The following is an 18,263-nucleotide window of genomic DNA, read 5'->3' on the forward strand; positions in this document are numbered from 1 at the left end:
TCTGCAGAAACTTACACATGCTTTGCTTAGTAATTTGCATCCCTGGCTTTTCTATACAGTGTTATTACTGGCAAGGGATGCCCTAAGAGCTCAGAAGGGGGATGGGCCCAAGTATGTAAACTGTTCAATATTAACCATATCTTCCCCTCTCTGCTTGTAACACAGCCTTCACGTCTGTGATATGACAGGCGAAGCATTACAGGTTAACCACTGGCACGGTAGTCTCCTCAGCAGATACCCTTCCATCGACAGACCTTTAAAATTATGCTCTCTGGGTAGGTCTGAATATATATTGCCATCCTACCTTTTCTGCCTGGGCCTCCAGAGATTTCAGGTTGTTGGTGACAGTTTTCAACTCTTCCTCAAGCTCGGCACATTTGCTATTTGCATGGGTGAGGTGAAAGGCAGAGGTGGCAGGAGGGAAAAAAAAAAAAAAGAAGGGAGGGGTAGAGAAGGGGGGAAAAAAATAAAAAATAAAAAAAAGGAGATTGAAAGGAAAGTAGAATGAAAAACCAAACCGGATCAAAAAGGAGAATTACAGAGCCAATATAAAAAGGAAAAAAAGCTGTGCCGTCATGTAAAAGATACACAGTAGTGACTAGAAGTAGTATTTTACAAGTAAATTAAGTAATTAAGATTAATTGGCAGAACAGCTGCACTGAAACTTGTGGAAAGGAATCAAATACTAGGGTCATATGTAAAACTGTTGCCAGTCTTATCGTTGCATACAGATCACATCTTTTACATGTGGACAATACAGCTTTTTCTCAGCTTGAGAGAGTCAGGTACCATTAAGAAAACAAAAGGTGGGTTACAGGGGGACACTGCAGTGAGGGAGGTGTGAAAATACTGCTTTAGAGCAAGTTAAGAGGAGATCTGAAGCCCAGCAGCCAAGGATAAAGAGAGGGCCCAGACTGGCAGCAGTACCTTCTCCTCTGAAGCTATTAACGTTTTCAACGTTTGGTCCATTATTCTCTGCTGTTCATCAAGCTGTCGGCAGCGACTATTAATGAGTGCAAGAAATAAGGAGCACACAAGCCATTCACAATATGTGGAGCATGCAAAGAAAAACACATTGTTATACGTGATGATGTGGAAAAGATACACAGAAAATCAGTTAAAGCTACTACTAATGTGTTGGGTTACCAGGAGGAGTTGGGCTGCCAGTTCTGAAGTTGGGCAATTTATTGATCTAGAACCTTAAAATGTATGTTCACATATGAAATCCATTTATATTAAGTGGTAGCATCGCTTTACCTTCTACATCAAACTTCTTCAGACACTGGTAATCGAATGCAGAGCGTGCTCATCTATAATATTTATGTCCGCATTAAAGGGAATTTGTACACTTGAAATGCCTCCATACTGCTGCTACTGGTTTGATGATTGCATCAAGACATGTCCGTCCTGGAGTCTGCCTGTCTAATGGAGCCAGTATTTGCTGTTAAAATAAAACTCTGATTCTGGCAGCGTGGGGTGTCAATGAGGCGGAGCCTACATAGTCTGTGCCCTAGACCTGCAGCACCTCTCTTCCTGCCTTTCTTCCTCTTTGGCACGCCCTTGGGCTGGATCTTCAGCACGCCTAAGATAAAGATCCAGACCAAGGGTCTGCCAAAAAGAAAGCTGTAAAAAGATCATCAAAACTGTATCGGCAGTTTGGGGTGGCGTGTCCAAGGGTATAGATCCACTTTAAGGCCTGGTCTGCACAAAGATTGTCAGCATTGTTAGTTGCCCGTGTTAACGTAATTAGTGTAATGGATTTACTAAAACTTACTCCTGCAAAAATATGTTAGTTTTAATTGAGATTTACGGTAGGTTTATTGTGGGGGGGGGAGGCTATTGTTTTCATAACAGATAACACCAACTTTGAAGGGTCTTCAGACTGCTCTGAAAGCATGCAATGCATTCACTGGGGAAACATTTCCAGGTGTATTAAGTGCAAAAGGATGCAGAGAGCTAGTGGTAACATGCACAATGCTGTAGGGACAGGCACTCACCTCTCTGACAGTTCAGCACGTTCCTCTGCACGTTCCAGGTCACCCTCAATGATCACCAACTTACGGGCAACCTATCATGCAGAAGAACTTATGTTAGAAATATTGATAAACGTTTTCCCATAAATCAACTCTATGACACCATTGTATAGGCAGTGGTGTACACTGATCAGACCCCAAAGGGGAAATAATCTGAAGTCATTTTGGCCTCACCTCTTCATATTTGCGGTCAGCCTCCTCAGCAATATGCTTGGCCTCCTTCAGCTGGATCTCCTGCAGCTCCATCTTCTCTTCATCCTTCAGGGCTCTGTTTTCAATGACCTTCATGCCTCTGAAATACAACAGGACACCCATCAGTGAGCATAGATTGCACAGCAGAGTAAACCAGAACAATAGCCTATAAAAGCTTGTGTGTCACTTTTTACTGATGTAGAACGCTGAAAACAACGCACAGAAAAAAACAGCGTTGAGTATTTACAGGGCAAACACAAGAAGTTGACACTATCTTGATTTCCATATTCAGCAGCTCAGTGTACTGAAGGAACCAAGGAGGCCTTATGATTTCACCATACTAATCTCAGTAAAAAGTTAACCAGTTATTGTTTGTAAGACAGCACTGAGGTTCTCAGCCATCTCCCAAACACATGGGATATGCTCTCTACCTTTTCTGAAGAGCAGAAATTGAGTCTATATGCCAAAGATTGGCCCAATAAAGTGAATGGGCATATCAAAAAGAAGTGCCCAGAAAACCCAACTCACCTCTCACTCTCATCTGCAGCCTTCTCAGCTTCCTCCAGTTTCTGAAGAGCTGTGGCCAAACGCTCCTGAGCACGATCCAACTCCTCCTCTACCAGCTGGATGCGCCTGTTCAATGAGGCTACATCTCCTTCAGCCTAGGTGAGCAACAGAAAAATTATGCAGTTGGTGTAATATAAATGTGCATTGTGTAATCTAGCATGCCCATTATCTGCCATGCTATGTGAAAATGAATATATCAGACACGGGGCACTACTACAAGGTGGAACGCTATACACCTGGACCTTATGCACTGTTTGATAACCAAAGATGCACCCAATGTTTTACACTTTAAATTTGCACATCTTCCTCCGACAAACTTCCCGATAAGACGGGCACGTGAAATGCCCCTTCACGCGCTCACCCATTAGAGGGAACGAAGGAGTGAAAGTGCCTGTGGCACTAGAGGTTCCCTCATATCTATTGCCCATATGTATGCAGATCTTTCCTCAGATAGTGTAGTCACTACATATTTTTTATGCTAAATTTCTGGTGTAAAACACTTAAACTGATAAATTGCTTAGTCTTTATATAGTGTTCTCATTCACATGATATACAAGGGTGTGTGCTGAAATGTGTATGTAGGATGTGGTCACACACCTCTAAAACTAGATACTAAACACTTAGTAACTTCCTCTTTCAAAAAGAGGCAATGAAGATATCTGCGGTTTGTAACTGTTCATACAGGAGATAAAGACTCTGCACAGTGGTAGTCTGCAGAGCACTATATGTGTATGCACAGGGCAATAACAGGCAGATGGGAGGTGGCATTCTGGTCACACAGAATAAAACCTCCATGCCTAGCCATTGGGGTTGATGAAGTGTTTGCTGAGCAAAGGGGAATCCGCCCTACAAAACTATGTGTACGCAATTAACCCCTCCTGCACAAAACCTGGTTACTAACCATTACACAGACATCTATCAATGTGTTAGGTAACAACTTCTTGAAGGGAAGACCAGATTCTAACCATGAGATGGAGTCTTGAGGAAGTAGAACCTCTGCTAGATACAGCATACAAAGGTTCAACATGACCCATTGCCTTAAACCACTGTTCCCTAATCTGTAGCTCTCCAGCTGTTGCAGAACTACAACTCCGACCATGCTTTGGCTGTGCAGGCATGATGGGAGTTGTAGTTTTGCAACAGCTGGAGAGCCAAGGTTCCCTACCCCTGCCCTAACAAATAGGAATCTGGTCAGAGTGCCACAATTCTATATTTATTTTTTAAATTAAATGCAGGATGAATTTGGCAAGAAAATCACGCCTCACGTGCAGCACTCTTTCTGTGGACCAATGTACACAATCCGTCCACTAGAATTGTAGTAGTGTGAACAGAGCCTAGGATCACCCTTAATAAACCTTACCAAAAAAGAGCAATCCTGGCACATTACACTTCATAAGAGGGAACTGACAGCTCCAGGCTGTATAGTTGGGACTATAAATTAGCAATTGTCTTCTTGCCAGGCAGACCTAACTGGATTACTATTAATTCTCGGTGCCGTCATACCAAGCTCTGGTGTATTGCCCTGTAATACACTAAGCCATTCAAGCACAAGTCTGCTCTACCGGTTTTACAGTAATGCAGTGTGAGAGGTGACAAGGGACAAGCAAAACCTGAAGTTTTAAACTATAGGTTGTAAAAAAGATAAGGAAAAATAACCTGCGACAATGAGATATGCATCAAAAACTACACCCTTTAGCTGAAGAAAAATACAGATTTTTTTTAAAAAGCACAAAAAAAACACCATACATACACACCTAAAAGTTTCAAGGCCTATAAATACAGCATATTTTAAAATAGATGCTGAAGGGTTAAAAAGGTCTAGTCACTAAATAGCACAGGTAACACAATGGCTAAATATTTGCATGCAGCTGATTATAAGGCATGATGTGTTAACCCTTTGTTTACAAGGTCCTAGAGATCTCTAAGGATGTGGCTTTCTGATAAGATCCATTATTAGGGGCTGCTGTAAACCAATGCAATTCATTCTGACATGCAGTATGTATCAATAGTTAACTATAGTGCAACAACCCAACTTCCTCCAAAGTAATTGTGAGGTAAAGAATGTGCTGGAGAGCCCTGGAGTACAATGTAGTGCTTCCTGTTGTGTCATTGGAGTATTTGTGGCCTCAGTAGGGAAGGCCACATCCATATAGTCAGTGACAAGACAGGGCTGCCTGTATAACCTTATAAGGAGAGGAAAGTTCGAAGAAACTCCCAACTGCGGCGTGCCTACCTCACGCTCCTCACATAGCTGCCTGCGTTATGGCTATAGGACACTGGATTACAGACCCTTTATAGTATACTAAATAGTTTCCTGTAAGCATCACATGGGTGGAAAGATAGATTAGAACATCTCTCACCATCAATGGACAAAGGTAGCAGGAGGGAAAGAAGTGAAGCTGCACATTACTCTCCTGACTGCGTCTGTACCTACTCATTACATGGGATGCCAGGCATTGTCAGCACTGGGCACTCATTTGGTTGGTGCCAGGCTAAGCAGGTTAGTCACCTGACCCCAGCATCACAGGATCTATACTAGATCACATTTGAAGTGTGGGCTTAGTGAATGTCACTACAAATACATCTAGAGGTGGACCAATCAGGAGGCAGGCAATGAGAATTTATAAAGGTCATCCACTCTCAGAATATTCACACATCCATCTAAGAGGTCACAGCACTCCAAATAAAGGTGTGCAGTTTATTTACTCACGCTAACAGTGTCATGTTCAGGCCATACAGTGGGACCTTACGAGAGTTGCCAGGACATATTGGCATACTTGTGATTTCAGGTGAGGATCAGCTGGCACCTAACTTGTCAAGGAGTGTTGCATCTTTGATTTCCTATCATTCTTCTCTTTCTACAGCTGGTCTGTGGCCCAATACATTTATTTCAGCCACTCGCTAGAAGACCACCGCCCTGCACAGAGTAGGGGCAGTCTGTACAGAGCACCACACCCCAGGTAGATGTGGCAGGGAAGGAGTTAAGTGGAGTCAGGATGAGCCAGCCTGTTGCATGCCTGACATTCTCTGCTGCAATCACAGGCCCCACCATCCCCTCCCTAACTACCTAGTAACCAGGACCCTAGGGGGCAGCTACCCAATACACAACACACAAGCTCCTGGGACTAGCAGCCATTCAATTAACCGTTAAGGGTCACCATAGGTGTATAGGAGGCTCCTACCTGCCTGTGGTTCCTATACAAGCAGGGGGACTACAGGGCAGAACAGTGGACCATGCACCCCTCCCCCAATAGGGCCTGTACATTGCATCTTATTGCAGGATGTGACTGAGTTCCCGGCTAACAGATACAATATGTACATTGCAGTGTTCCTCAAAGTGCGGCTCTCCAGCTGAACTACAACTCCCAGCAGGCTGTCAGTACCTGCTGGGAGTTGTGCCTTAGCAGCAGCTGTGGGCCGCACATTGAGGTGCACTGCTGCTACAAGGGGCAGGGGGGACCCTGGCACAGGCTGCGCTCTCACCGCTTCCCGCAGCTTCCTCTCCACGTCCCGCTCCCTCTGCAGCCGCTCTGCCCGCTCCTCCGCCGCGTCCGCCTGGTCCTGCAGGCTCTTGATTTTCCTCCTGACCGCTTCCAGGGAAGTCATGCCGGCCATCCGCCCGCTCACACAGCGCTCTGCCCGGCTCACACGACTAACTTCCGGCTACTTGTCCCGCACTCCCCGCTGCTGCTGGCTCCCTGACTGGACGGATCTGCCCCTGGAATCCTCCGGCTGCTGCCACTCTGACCTGCTCAGTCTGCGTACAGGAAGTCTCCTCCTTACATAGGCTCCAACCCTCTAATTAACCCTATCATCGGAGGACGGCCTGGCCTGCTGCAGGCTGCTCCCCTCTGTGGGCGCCCCAGGCCTCCACCTGTGCCCAGCTCTGTGTAATGAGGGGGGCTAATACTGACAGAAGACCCCAACTAGGAAATACAGGCACCCGAACTATTCAGCTATGGGAAGACCCCCGTGTCCAGGTATAGCAGGAGTGCTAGGGCCATCTAGTGGTAGTCTGGCGGCATAGCAGTCTACTCCGCAGGTCACAAGGAAACAGTCTCCTGTGCATTCTGGACTATCACTCTGGGAGATCACATAGCAGAGATGATGGCTGACTGAAGTAAAGCGAGAATTATAACGTTTACTAGTACTATAGAGGGAAAAGGAGCAGCAATGTCAACTGGTGTTAACTGGTGTCAGAGATTTCTACTTCTATCTAAAAATCTCCAGTACTCATCAGCTGCTGTATGTCCTGCAGGAAGTGGTGGACTCTTTTCAGTCTGGATTGCAGGAGAGGAATTCGCTTTTCAGTTCCTGTCAGGAAGAGAGCACTGTGGCAGACTGGAGAGAATACACCACTTCCTGAAGGATATCCAGCCCTTGGAAAGTACTACAAAACTTGAGGCCTTTAATATCTCAAAATTACAAATCTCTGGCACTTTGCAAGAAATATTTTTTATTTCCTGCTGGATGACCCCTTTAAGGGCTCCACTGTTTCAAAGTATTTCGTACCACCTCCAAACCATCAGAGAATGCTGGAACCTGTAGTTACAAAACTGCTGAACTGCACAGGATCCAGGCATATGAGGCTTATTGCATGATCTTGTGCCATAGACTACTAAACTGCAGGAATCCAAGTATGCTTCATACAGAGTCTGGGGCTGTCTATGACAACAATCTCTAATGATTAGGAATAATGCTATGTGCATTGGGAAATAGGTAGCAGACATTTGGAGAGCAGCTTTGGACTCCTGCCAGGTATTTGCACTCTGCATACTTTGTTTTGGGGTTCGGCGTGGATTAGTCTCATTCAATGGAGCTCATCAGCATCCTTTATTTTCAGTGCATTTTCTGTGACGTCATGCTTTGGGCAAACTAAGTGGTGAAAAAATGATCACTGCAGCACACAATGTGAGTTTTGGTACATATTTCCATTACAAACAGTGCAATGCACACTACCATGTACCAATATACTCTCCTAATGATGCCGTGATGCCTATAGCAGCACAGACCAGCAGTTGCCGTTCACTTTTTTGGTCCAAAGCCATGTTTGGTCCAATCCATGGGGCATGAAGATGCCCCAAGAACTTTATATCATGGGCCCAGTAGTTATATACCTATGGCAGATATTTCTTACTGGCTGTCCATCATACATAGACCTCTATGTCGCTATGTTAGGGTGGGTTCATACTGAGGAATTCGAGCGGATAATGTCCACGGAATTCCGCAGTATGTCGGCGCGCCTTTCCGCCGGCTCCATAGACACCATTCTATGGGCCGGCGTATTCCGCTATCCGCCGAAAGAAGTGACATGTCACTACTTTCGCCAGATAGTGGAATACGCCGGCCCATAGAATGGTGTCTATGGAGCCGGCGGAAAGGCGTGCGGCCGTGCGCACGGACAGACTGCGGAATTCCGCGGACATTATCTGCGAGAATTCCTCAGTATGAACCCACCCTTACTGCACAACATACATTTTTTTAAACAACCTGCTCTACCATTTCTTGATCAAATAAATAGAAACCACCCAACAGTGGCCAAAATGACTCTATTTTGGCCTCCATTGGGTGATAGTAGTCTACAACAAACATGCACCATGGCCATAGTGTAACAACCGAATACATGTGAAACAAACACACTGGGGGAGATTTATCAAACATGGAGTAAAGTGAAACTGGCTCAGTTGCTCCTAGCAACCAATCAGATTCCACCTTTCATTTTCCAAAGAGTCTGTGAGGAATGAAAAGTGGAATGTGATTGGTTGCTAGGGGCAACTGAGCCTGTTTCACTTTACACCATGTTTGATTAATCTTCCCCACTGCACACCATGGGTCCAGATTGTGGCTTTGGTTTTCTCCCAGTAGAAGCTACAAACTGGTAGGAAATGATTGGTTACTATGGATTTTGGTTTGCTCTAGTTTTTATGCACTTGCTCAGTCCTAATTTTTGCATTGTATTTAGTTATTTTATCACAGCTAAAGCAATGACATGTAATATAATTGGCAAAACTATGTAAAGTGCTGCGGAATCTGTGTGCGCTATACAAATAACAGCATTATTATTATTATTATTATTATTATTCTATGACCGTGAGAGCAAACTGTGTTGCATCATGACGTTACCTCCGTGTATTGTCTATTGCTATTGCTGTAATGTTTTTCATTCATATGCATATTACTAATATCCCAAAGGTCAGCTCATGCCTGAATGGTCACCATCAGCTGCCCATGAGAGCTAGCATGAATGAATGAATGTACACGCCCAGGACTGACACTGTCATGACTTCACAGGTACAGACATGTCCTCACATTCCAGACACAAATGTACATTGCTGTGTCACATGACCAGCCTGGTGGAATCAGAACGGAAAGGCTAGACAAATCAGGCTAGGTTCACACTGCACACACATTTTTCTTCATATTTCTTTGTTTCTGTTGAATCTTGCTGCATACAAAAACATAGCTGACTATTGTATACAGCAAAAAGTAGAGGTTGCAATGCATTTTTTTTAATAATGTAAGTCAGTGGGATCCTGCCATACAGCAGGATCAATTTAAGTTTAATGATTGTTTTTATCCTCTTTAAGGGTCCATTCACACATACAGGATCTGCAGAAGATTTCATGCTGCGGATTTTATGCTGTGTTTAATCTTTTAGTTACATTGATATTTGCAGCATCACATCTACAGCAGATCCTGTACATGAGAATGTATAAAACATGTGCATTAAACGTGAACGCAAGTGCAGTGAGAACCTAGCTAAAAAAAAAAAAAGAGCATGGAGGAACATTCAGGTATTAGGGGGTATTTATTAACAGGGGAAACTAAGATCTCAACATAACTATCCATGCAGTGAGAGTAGATGGCTAATCAGGTTATTATGGACTAACAGATAGAGGATCTATGTAGTTCGACAGCAAATAGATGGATACATAGATAGAAGCGCAGCAATGGTTGTAAACCAATCGACTGCATCCTGCTAAGTCTGCCATGTAGCCCTTGCCTTCTCCATGGTCCCAGTGACTAAAGGAATAGGATTACTAGATTAGTATGATTGTATTAGTGCATTCATAACAAGTTTTACTAGTGGCCTTATGGTATATTGTTATGGACCAAGAACCTAGAGCAGGGGTACCAAACTCAGGCCCTCCAGCTTTCAGAACTACAATTCCCATCATGCCTGGACAGCTAAAGCTTTGGCTGTCCAGGCATGATGGGAATTGTAGTTTTGTAACAGCTGGAGGGCCTGTGTTTGACACATCTAACCTAGAGAATTCATTAGCTACAAGTACAGTTATAGGAAAAACCTTAATGTATCACATGGCAGAATTTGGGTTCATATTTAGAATTGATATTTATAAGCCAAAACTAGGGATGGGTTAACAAAAGAAAAAATATATTAATCTTTCTGTTACAATTTGTATTTGTATAGGTCCAACTCCTGGCTTTAGCTTATAAATAGCTTACAATACTGACCCAAATCCTGCTGTGTGATATTGTGCTTAGTATGATCCTGCCCCTTTCTATGCTAAAAATCTCACACTATATACTGTACTATTGAATGGGGGTCATCTCTTTTTATCTATGAACTTTGGAGTCATAATTGACTTGCTGGAAAACACCCAAATTCAAACCATGTCTTAAAAACACTGCTGTGTAACAAAGATTTATAGCTACTAGAGTCCTACACCCTAGGGTTATAGTGTGTGTTTTACAGCATCTATGACCAATTTGTGAAGATTTGTTTGAAAAATCCAATTTTTTATGTCTATTTATATGTGTAGCACTGTGGATGTAAGAGTCCTTTAAAACAATATACAAAATACTGATATTAATCCAATATAATAATTTCCCACCTCCATAAGCATTCAATGGATCTATCAGGTTTTGTTTGGTTTAATCAACAGAATTGCGTAGAATGCTACACCATTCTGACAAAGTAAACCTGATGGGAAAGGGAATCTAATGAAACACAGAAAAATATTTCCTTAGATCATGTTTGAATTGATGATTAAATATGTATGTATCTATGTGTGATGTTGTCTATATATGTACCAAGAATTGTAAAGTGCTGCTGGCACTATATAAATAAAATTATTTATATTATTAGTATATTGTGTTTATTCTTTCAGCTTTGTGCAATATTCTACAGTGCCAGCAGGGGGTGCTAGTTACTGTCTTATGACAATGTAAAGTAGTTGACTATACAGTATAGTACTGTATGAGTTCTCACACCACAAGCTATTTTGGGCTATTGCATATCTTATATTTTAAGTTAAAGGGAGTGTCTTATGATTAAAACTTTTTACTTATATACAGAATAGGTGGAAAGTGTGTTATCAGTGGAGAAATGATCAGGATAACATTTAAGTAAAGCAGCAGCAGTCAATGATATGCCAGCACACCTTTCAAACTCTATGGGACTGCTGCAGATCACCAAGCACTTTACTTTCTGCAGCAGTCCCATAGACTTTGAATGTAAGTGAACTGCACATGCTGGGCTGTCACGCCATTCAAGAGGGACACAAGACAAATTGGACCAATTAAAACAGCGCTGCTAAATGTATAGACAGATGTATGTAACAGTATGCCTATAAAGGTGCATATGTCATATATATATATATATATATATATATATATATATATATATATATCCTAATGCCAGATGATGTTTTTTTTCTGCCTCCCTGCCAGAGTTCTCTTCTAACTATTAGGCTGGGTTCACACTACGTATATTTCAGTCAGTATTGTGGTCCTCATATTGCAACCAAAACCAGGAGTGGATTAGAAACACAAAGGATCTGTTCACACAATGTTGAAATTGAGTGGATGGCCGCCATATAATGGCAAATATTTGCTGTTATTTTAAAACAAAGGCCGTTATATTGAAATAATGGCAGTTATTTACTGTTATATGGCGGCCATCCACTCAATTTCAACATTGTGTGAACAGATCCTTTCTGGGTTTTTAATCCACTCCTGGTTTTGGTTGCAATATGGTTTTGGTTGCAGTGGAACACTACATGGTACAACAGACAAGTCATGGATTTAATTTATACACCCATAGATATAGATGTGTATGTAATGTAGCAATATTCATTACGGTAATGATTATGATTCACCCCATAGACTGAAAGTGTGCTGTATTGTAAGTGTATGTACTCATGATTGTGTCAGTACTTGGCTTTCAGCATGGACCATCCTGGCATAGAGTACAGTATGTCTATGGAATATGCAATTCATTTTATTACATAGCTTTAGGCTTTCCTGTAATTAACCAATTCATTAGAACAAGTCGTCACAAGAGTTTTATCTTAGTGAAATAAACACTAATAACTATTCCCAGTCCAAACGTCCAATTGCAATCTGCTCTCTGTCTGGATTGTGCATAGGGAGCGATTTCTAAATAGTCGACATACTTTTCCTTATAAGGAATATCTGTCTGGAATCCATATGCAGTCTAGTGCACTCCACAATACAGAATGTTCCATTGTATCACTGGTTACACACCGCTCACATTACACTTCATTCCATGCCCAATGGCCAGAAACTACTGGCAATTTGGGCTACTGTTATTTTGGAAACATTATGGTTTCTTCTGTTTGTTTTTAAAGAATGTATTCATTCATACTCCTGCCCTTATACTATACATTTATAGAGCTAAATATAAAGGCGTGGAATGAACTGTGGATACAGTATGTTTAACTCATCAAGAATACTAACTATACATTCTGATGGAGTGTCATTATGGACTGTGTCACATGACAGATTTATCTCTACTACTATTGTGTATGTGTGTGTGTAGATAGATAGATAGAGACATAATTATATATTACTAAACACACACATATACAGACATATAACCACATGAATACATAACTAACAAATAAATACCTACATAAATAGATATACATATACAGGTATATAGATGATTTGTGTGAATATATATATATATATATATATTTATTAGTAGACATAAATAGATATACATATACAGGTATATAGATGATTTGTGTGAATATATATATATATATATATATATATATATATTATATTTATTTATTTATTAGTAAACATAAATAGATATACACATACAGGTATATAGATGATTTATGTGTGTATATATATATATATATATATATATATATATATATTAGTGTGTTGGACAGCGAGGAGCTAATTAATGTGCAGAGGCCTTCATGCATGCAGGGATTGTATAGTTTTAGACCCACCCCAGCACAGTTATTTCCCATTTGACAGGGAGCAGACAGCTGAGGCACAGAGTCTTGAGTGTATACCATATAAAGCTTGGAGTTATATATAAACCAAGTGTATTCCTATCTCTGCACTCTGCAGGGACAGCAAGTATCATCTTCCTCCTTCCTTTACAGTAAGGACTAGATTTCTCCTTGGCAGATGTATGACAGCATAAAAGAAAGAGGTCACTGCAAAATTTATATGGCTCTTGTCATCTACCAAGATTCTCCTCTCTGACTTCATCAGCCAACAATGGTTGGATATCAGCAAGCTCATAAGGATTTAGGCTTATAAACCATCATATATATTATTCTCTAAGCTGTGACACATTTTGTCAGCTACACTGCAGGCTGTACAAATGGGCACAGCTGAAGCCAAAGAAAGAACTGACTACTCCTCCCAGTTAGCCATTGTACAGATTTAGCACTTTATGGCCTTTGTATGGGGCAGGGGACACTTTAAAAAGCAGGCTGGTTACCTGAAACTACTAGCTCATTATACGAAACAGGAGGTCTATACTAAGAATTATGGGTTCTGAAATAGTTGGGTCTGTAACATACAGCTATGGGTGACCCAATACAGCTTTAAAGTGGCACTGTGGTTACAAAAAACTTTTGACATGTCCCTATGACATGTCAAAGGTTTTTTGTAACCACAGTGACACTTTAAGAACAAACACATTTTAGATATTACATATTTTTTATACAGTTAAAAGGGTTGTCCCACCAATAACATAAAAAATAAATGTATGATCAAAGGGGGTCTGACAGGGCCCCCACCCAAGTCTCCCAAGCTCTATTAACCGTAGGACTGATTACAGTGCTCAGCTATCTTCATCAGTTTTATAGATAGTCAATGAAGTGGCAGTGTGCACATGAGACTACCTCTCCATTCAGAGCACCCCCATCTGTCACACATTTATCACAAATCCGGTGGATAGGTGATAAATGTTGTTGGTTGTAATACCCCTTTAAAATGTATTCTAATAACAACTGCTAAAGGAGAAATGGCAGGGAAGGCCTTGTCTGTTTGAGAGTGTCTTACTCATACTGGAATGTAATGTGCAATAATAGATTATGTTGTCATCGTAACCCATCTTAAGTCTCCCCTTTGTATCTACAGAAGACTATTCCATTTGCCTTGTATCTGCTCCTGGAAAGTACACTTTAGTAACCTTTACTACATATACATGCATATATGTGTGTTTGTCTTTAAATGTACACACACACGTACACTTATACACACACACACACACACACACACATATATATATATATATATATATATATATATATATATATATATATATATATATATTCAGACATATTTCAGCATCATTTTCCAATAGAAACATTTAAGTCTCTCTTTGGGCATTGTCTTTGTATCAAGACGGTACTGAAACTAAACACATTCTCTATACTGCCAGTGCTTTTTCGTGATGCATGCAAAACATTATGGGCAAGAACATCTGAATGAAAAAAGTGCAAAGCTAGTGTTATAGCAGAAAAAAACAGGGACTATGCAATAGTTGGGGGACTACTTTCAACCTAAACTTACGTCAGTGGCCTTCTTCTCAGCAAGTTCCAACTTCTCTTGGGCATCCTTCAGGGCTTCAGAATATTTGTCCAACTCATCTTCAGTACCTTTTAGTTTCTTCTGCAGTGCTACAAGTTCATCCTCCAGCTGAGACAGGGTTGTATGGGTACCATTGGGGTAGAGGGGGCAGTGGGTGGACAGACCAGGGCAGTGACATGGGGCAACAAGGTGTGGTAGCAGGCAACAGAGGTGCAGAGGGACAGGACAGGTAACACAAGGAGAGAGAAAGAAAGAGAGAAGATAGTTAGACAGGTTGACCTTGGTACAGCCTTATACCTTAGTTGCCTTCTCCTCTGAAGATAGGAGGCTCTCTTCAGCCAGATGAAGGTCATCCAAAATCTTATCCCTCAAGTCCTCTGTCTCCCGCAGCTGTTTTTCCAGTTGGACAATCTCTTCCTCTAACTAAGTGGTTTCATGCAGTTTAGGAAGACAAAAATAGAACAGATATGTCTATAGTGTATACACGTAAACTATACCGGACTGTCTAATAGCTTAGATAGTATAATATAGGTGATTTTCCTAACATTAATACACCGTTTAGGGATTAGCTATGTGTCTCATAATGAAAGAATCAGTTACTGAGGTAATTACAGGTAACTAATCTACCAAAGTAGCCTCATGTCCTCCTACTATACACCTTCACCATCTCTAAGTGTCCGAACAGAAGTTCAAAACCAGCAACATATCCCCCCTCCTCTGTTATTTATGATGACAGAAGGAGGGAAACCACAATTCTGGACTGCTGGGCGACTAACAGTTACCTACATGTAGATGTGCTGGGTATTGCCAGTTCCCTTCCATGACTTAGATACTAACTTAGAGTGGCATACATTTCTCCCCGGTATAGCTGAGGATAAGGCATTGGATTGTCAAATAGATGTCATTTGTTCCCAGTACTGTGAATGAACTATGGATTCATTATGACGGACGTTCCTGTGGGCTACAGGCAGGACCAGGGTGGCATTAGTTGTCCTCTATTGGCACTGCCATGGGAAGTGGAGTAAGGGTTTCCAAGCAGACCTGTTTGCTCTTGTCCTCTGCTCCCTTCTTGTCGGCTTCAGCCTGTTCTGCTCTGTCCAAGGCATTCTCCTTGTCGAGCTTGAGCATCTGCATCTTCTTCTTGATGGCGTCCATGGCTGCTGTTTGGGTTGGGGGGAGTCACAGAGAGAAAACAGGACCTGAGAGGATGCAGAGAGAGGTTCAGCTCCTTCTTATTCTGAGCCCTGGGCTGGAGTGCAAACTCTCAGCTGTTTCAGCCTCAGAAATATGTACCAGGGCAGGCAGGGGGGGGCAGGCACATTCCTCAGGACACCCAATACTTTTTTGGGAGCCTTGCCTTCTGTCCCAGCCTGGCTTTTTTTAAGGCTAGCTCCTTCTATTCGCTGCAGCCGACCATTTGACTGCATTTGACTATATAAGGGGTGTGATGGGCAGAGGCATACATTGGGTGGATGGGAGGGGGGCTGAGGGGGGAGCACTGTGTTCCTATTTCTAAACCTCTAGGCATGAAGCTGTAAGGGGAGGTCTCTGGGCTTGGGACGTCTCAGGATAACTCCTTCAAGTAACAGGATTCTTCCTGCCGGGAGTCCCAGGATTAGAGAGAAGTGTACAGGAGCACTGCTTTCTAATCACACATAACTGGATGGTGGGATATAGTGTCTAATCACACATGCCTGAATGATGGGATATAGTGTCTAATCACACATGCCTGAATGATGGGATATAGTGTCTAATCACACATGCCTGGATGGTGGGATATAGTGTCTAATCACACATCCATGGATGATGGGATATAGTGTCTAATCACACATGCCTGGATGGTGGGATATAGTGTCTAATCACACATGCCTGGATGATGGGATATAGTGTCTAATCACACATGCCTGGATGATGTTATTATAGTGTCTAATCACACATACCTGGATGATGGGATATAGTGTCTAATCACACATTTCTGGATGATGGGATATAGTGTCTAATCACACATGTCTGGATGATGGGATATAGTGTCTAATCACACACGTTTGGATGATAGGATATATGTCTAATCACATGTGTCTGGATGGTGGGATATAGTGTCTAACCACACATGCCTGGATGATGGGATATAGCGTGTAATCACACATGCCTGGATGATGGGATATAGTGTCTAATCACACATCCATGGATGATGGGATATAGTGTCTAATCACACATCCATGGATGATGGGATATAGTGTATAATCACACATGCCTGGATGATGGAATATAGTGTCTAATCACACATCCATGGATGATGGGATATAGTGTCTAATCACACATGCCTGGATGATGGGATATAGTGTCTAATCACACATACCTGGATGGTGGGATATAGTGTCTAATCACACATGTCTGGATGGTGGGATATAGTGTCTAATCACACATCCATGGATGGTGGGATATAGTGTCTAATCACACATGTCTGGATGATGGGATATAGTGTCTAATCACACATGCCTGGATGATAAGATATAGTGTCTAATCACACGTGCCTGAATGATGGGATATAGTGTCTAATCACACATGCCTGGATGATGGGATATAGTGTCTAATCACACATGTCTGGATGATGGGATATAGTGTCTAATCACACACGTTTGGATGATAGGATATAGTGTCTAATCACATGTGTCTGGATGGTGGGATATAGTGTCTAATCACACATGCCTGGATGGTGGGATATAGTGTCTAATCACACATGTCTGGATGATGGGATATAGTGTCTAATCACACATGCCTGGATGATGGGATATAGTGTCTAATCACACATGCCTGGATGATGGGATATAGTGTCTAATCACACATGCCTGGATGATAGGATATAGTGTCTAATCACACATGCCTGGATGGTGGGATATAGTGTCTAATCACACATGCCTGGATGATGGTATTATAGTCTCTAATCACACATGCCTGGATGATGGGATATAGTGTCTAATCACACATGCCTGTATGATGGGATATAGTGTCTAACCACACATGTCTGGATGATGGGATATAGTGTCTAACCACACATGTCTGGATGATGGGATATAGTGTCTAATCACACATGTTTGCATGGTGGGATATAGTGTATAATCACACATGCCTGGATGATGGGATATAGTGTCTAATCACACATGCCTGGATGATGGGATATAGTGTCTAATCACACATGCCTGGATGATGGTATTATAGTCTCTAATCACAAATGCCTGGATGATGGGATATAGTGTCTAATCACACATGCCTGGATGATAAGATATAGTGTCTAATCACACATGCCTGGATGGTGGGATATAGTGTATAATCACACATGCCTGGATGATGGGATATAGTGTCTAATCACACATGCCTGGATGATGGGATATAGTGTCTAATCACACATGCCTGGATGATGGTATTATAGTCTCTAATCACACATGCCTGGATGATGGGATATAGTGTCTAATCACACACGTTTGGATGATAGGATATAGTGTCTAATCACACATGCCTGTATGATGGGATATAGTGTCTAATCACACATGCCTGTATGATGGGATATAGTGTCTAATCACACATGTCTGTATGGTGGGATATAGTGTCTAATCACACATGCCTGGATGATGGGATATA

General features: G+C 41.9%; 1 protein-coding gene across 15 annotated transcripts in view; it reads right to left on the bottom strand.

Annotated features, from left to right (window-relative positions):
- The window catches only part of TPM1 (tropomyosin 1), a 30,655-nt gene extending 14,754 nt beyond the window's left edge, over positions 1 to 15,901 (bottom strand). For 2 of the 15 annotated variants that reach the window (XM_069980757.1, XM_069980775.1), the window contains exons 1-7: positions 15,666 to 15,900; positions 14,922 to 15,047; positions 14,607 to 14,732; positions 2,754 to 2,887; positions 2,208 to 2,325; positions 1,998 to 2,068; positions 305 to 380 (exon numbers count right to left, since the gene is read on the bottom strand). In XM_069980757.1, coding sequence (XP_069836858.1) covers positions 305 to 380; positions 1,998 to 2,068; positions 2,208 to 2,325; positions 2,754 to 2,887; positions 14,607 to 14,732; positions 14,922 to 15,047; positions 15,666 to 15,779 — 765 coding nt within the window. In that variant the 5' untranslated portion in view covers positions 15,780 to 15,900. Of the gene's footprint in view, positions 1 to 304; positions 381 to 927; positions 1,004 to 1,997; positions 2,069 to 2,207; positions 2,326 to 2,753; positions 2,888 to 6,275; positions 6,528 to 14,606; positions 14,733 to 14,921; positions 15,048 to 15,665 lie in introns of those variants that run through there. The other 13 variants (XM_069980670.1, XM_069980680.1, XM_069980690.1 and 10 more) reach the window with 11 other exon arrangements.
- Positions 15,902 to 18,263: the final 2,362 nt, after the last annotated feature.

The sequence above is a fragment of the Dendropsophus ebraccatus genome, chromosome 1 (assembly GCF_027789765.1).
Source record: "Dendropsophus ebraccatus isolate aDenEbr1 chromosome 1, aDenEbr1.pat, whole genome shotgun sequence".
Taxonomy (NCBI): Eukaryota; Metazoa; Chordata; class Amphibia; order Anura; family Hylidae; genus Dendropsophus; species Dendropsophus ebraccatus.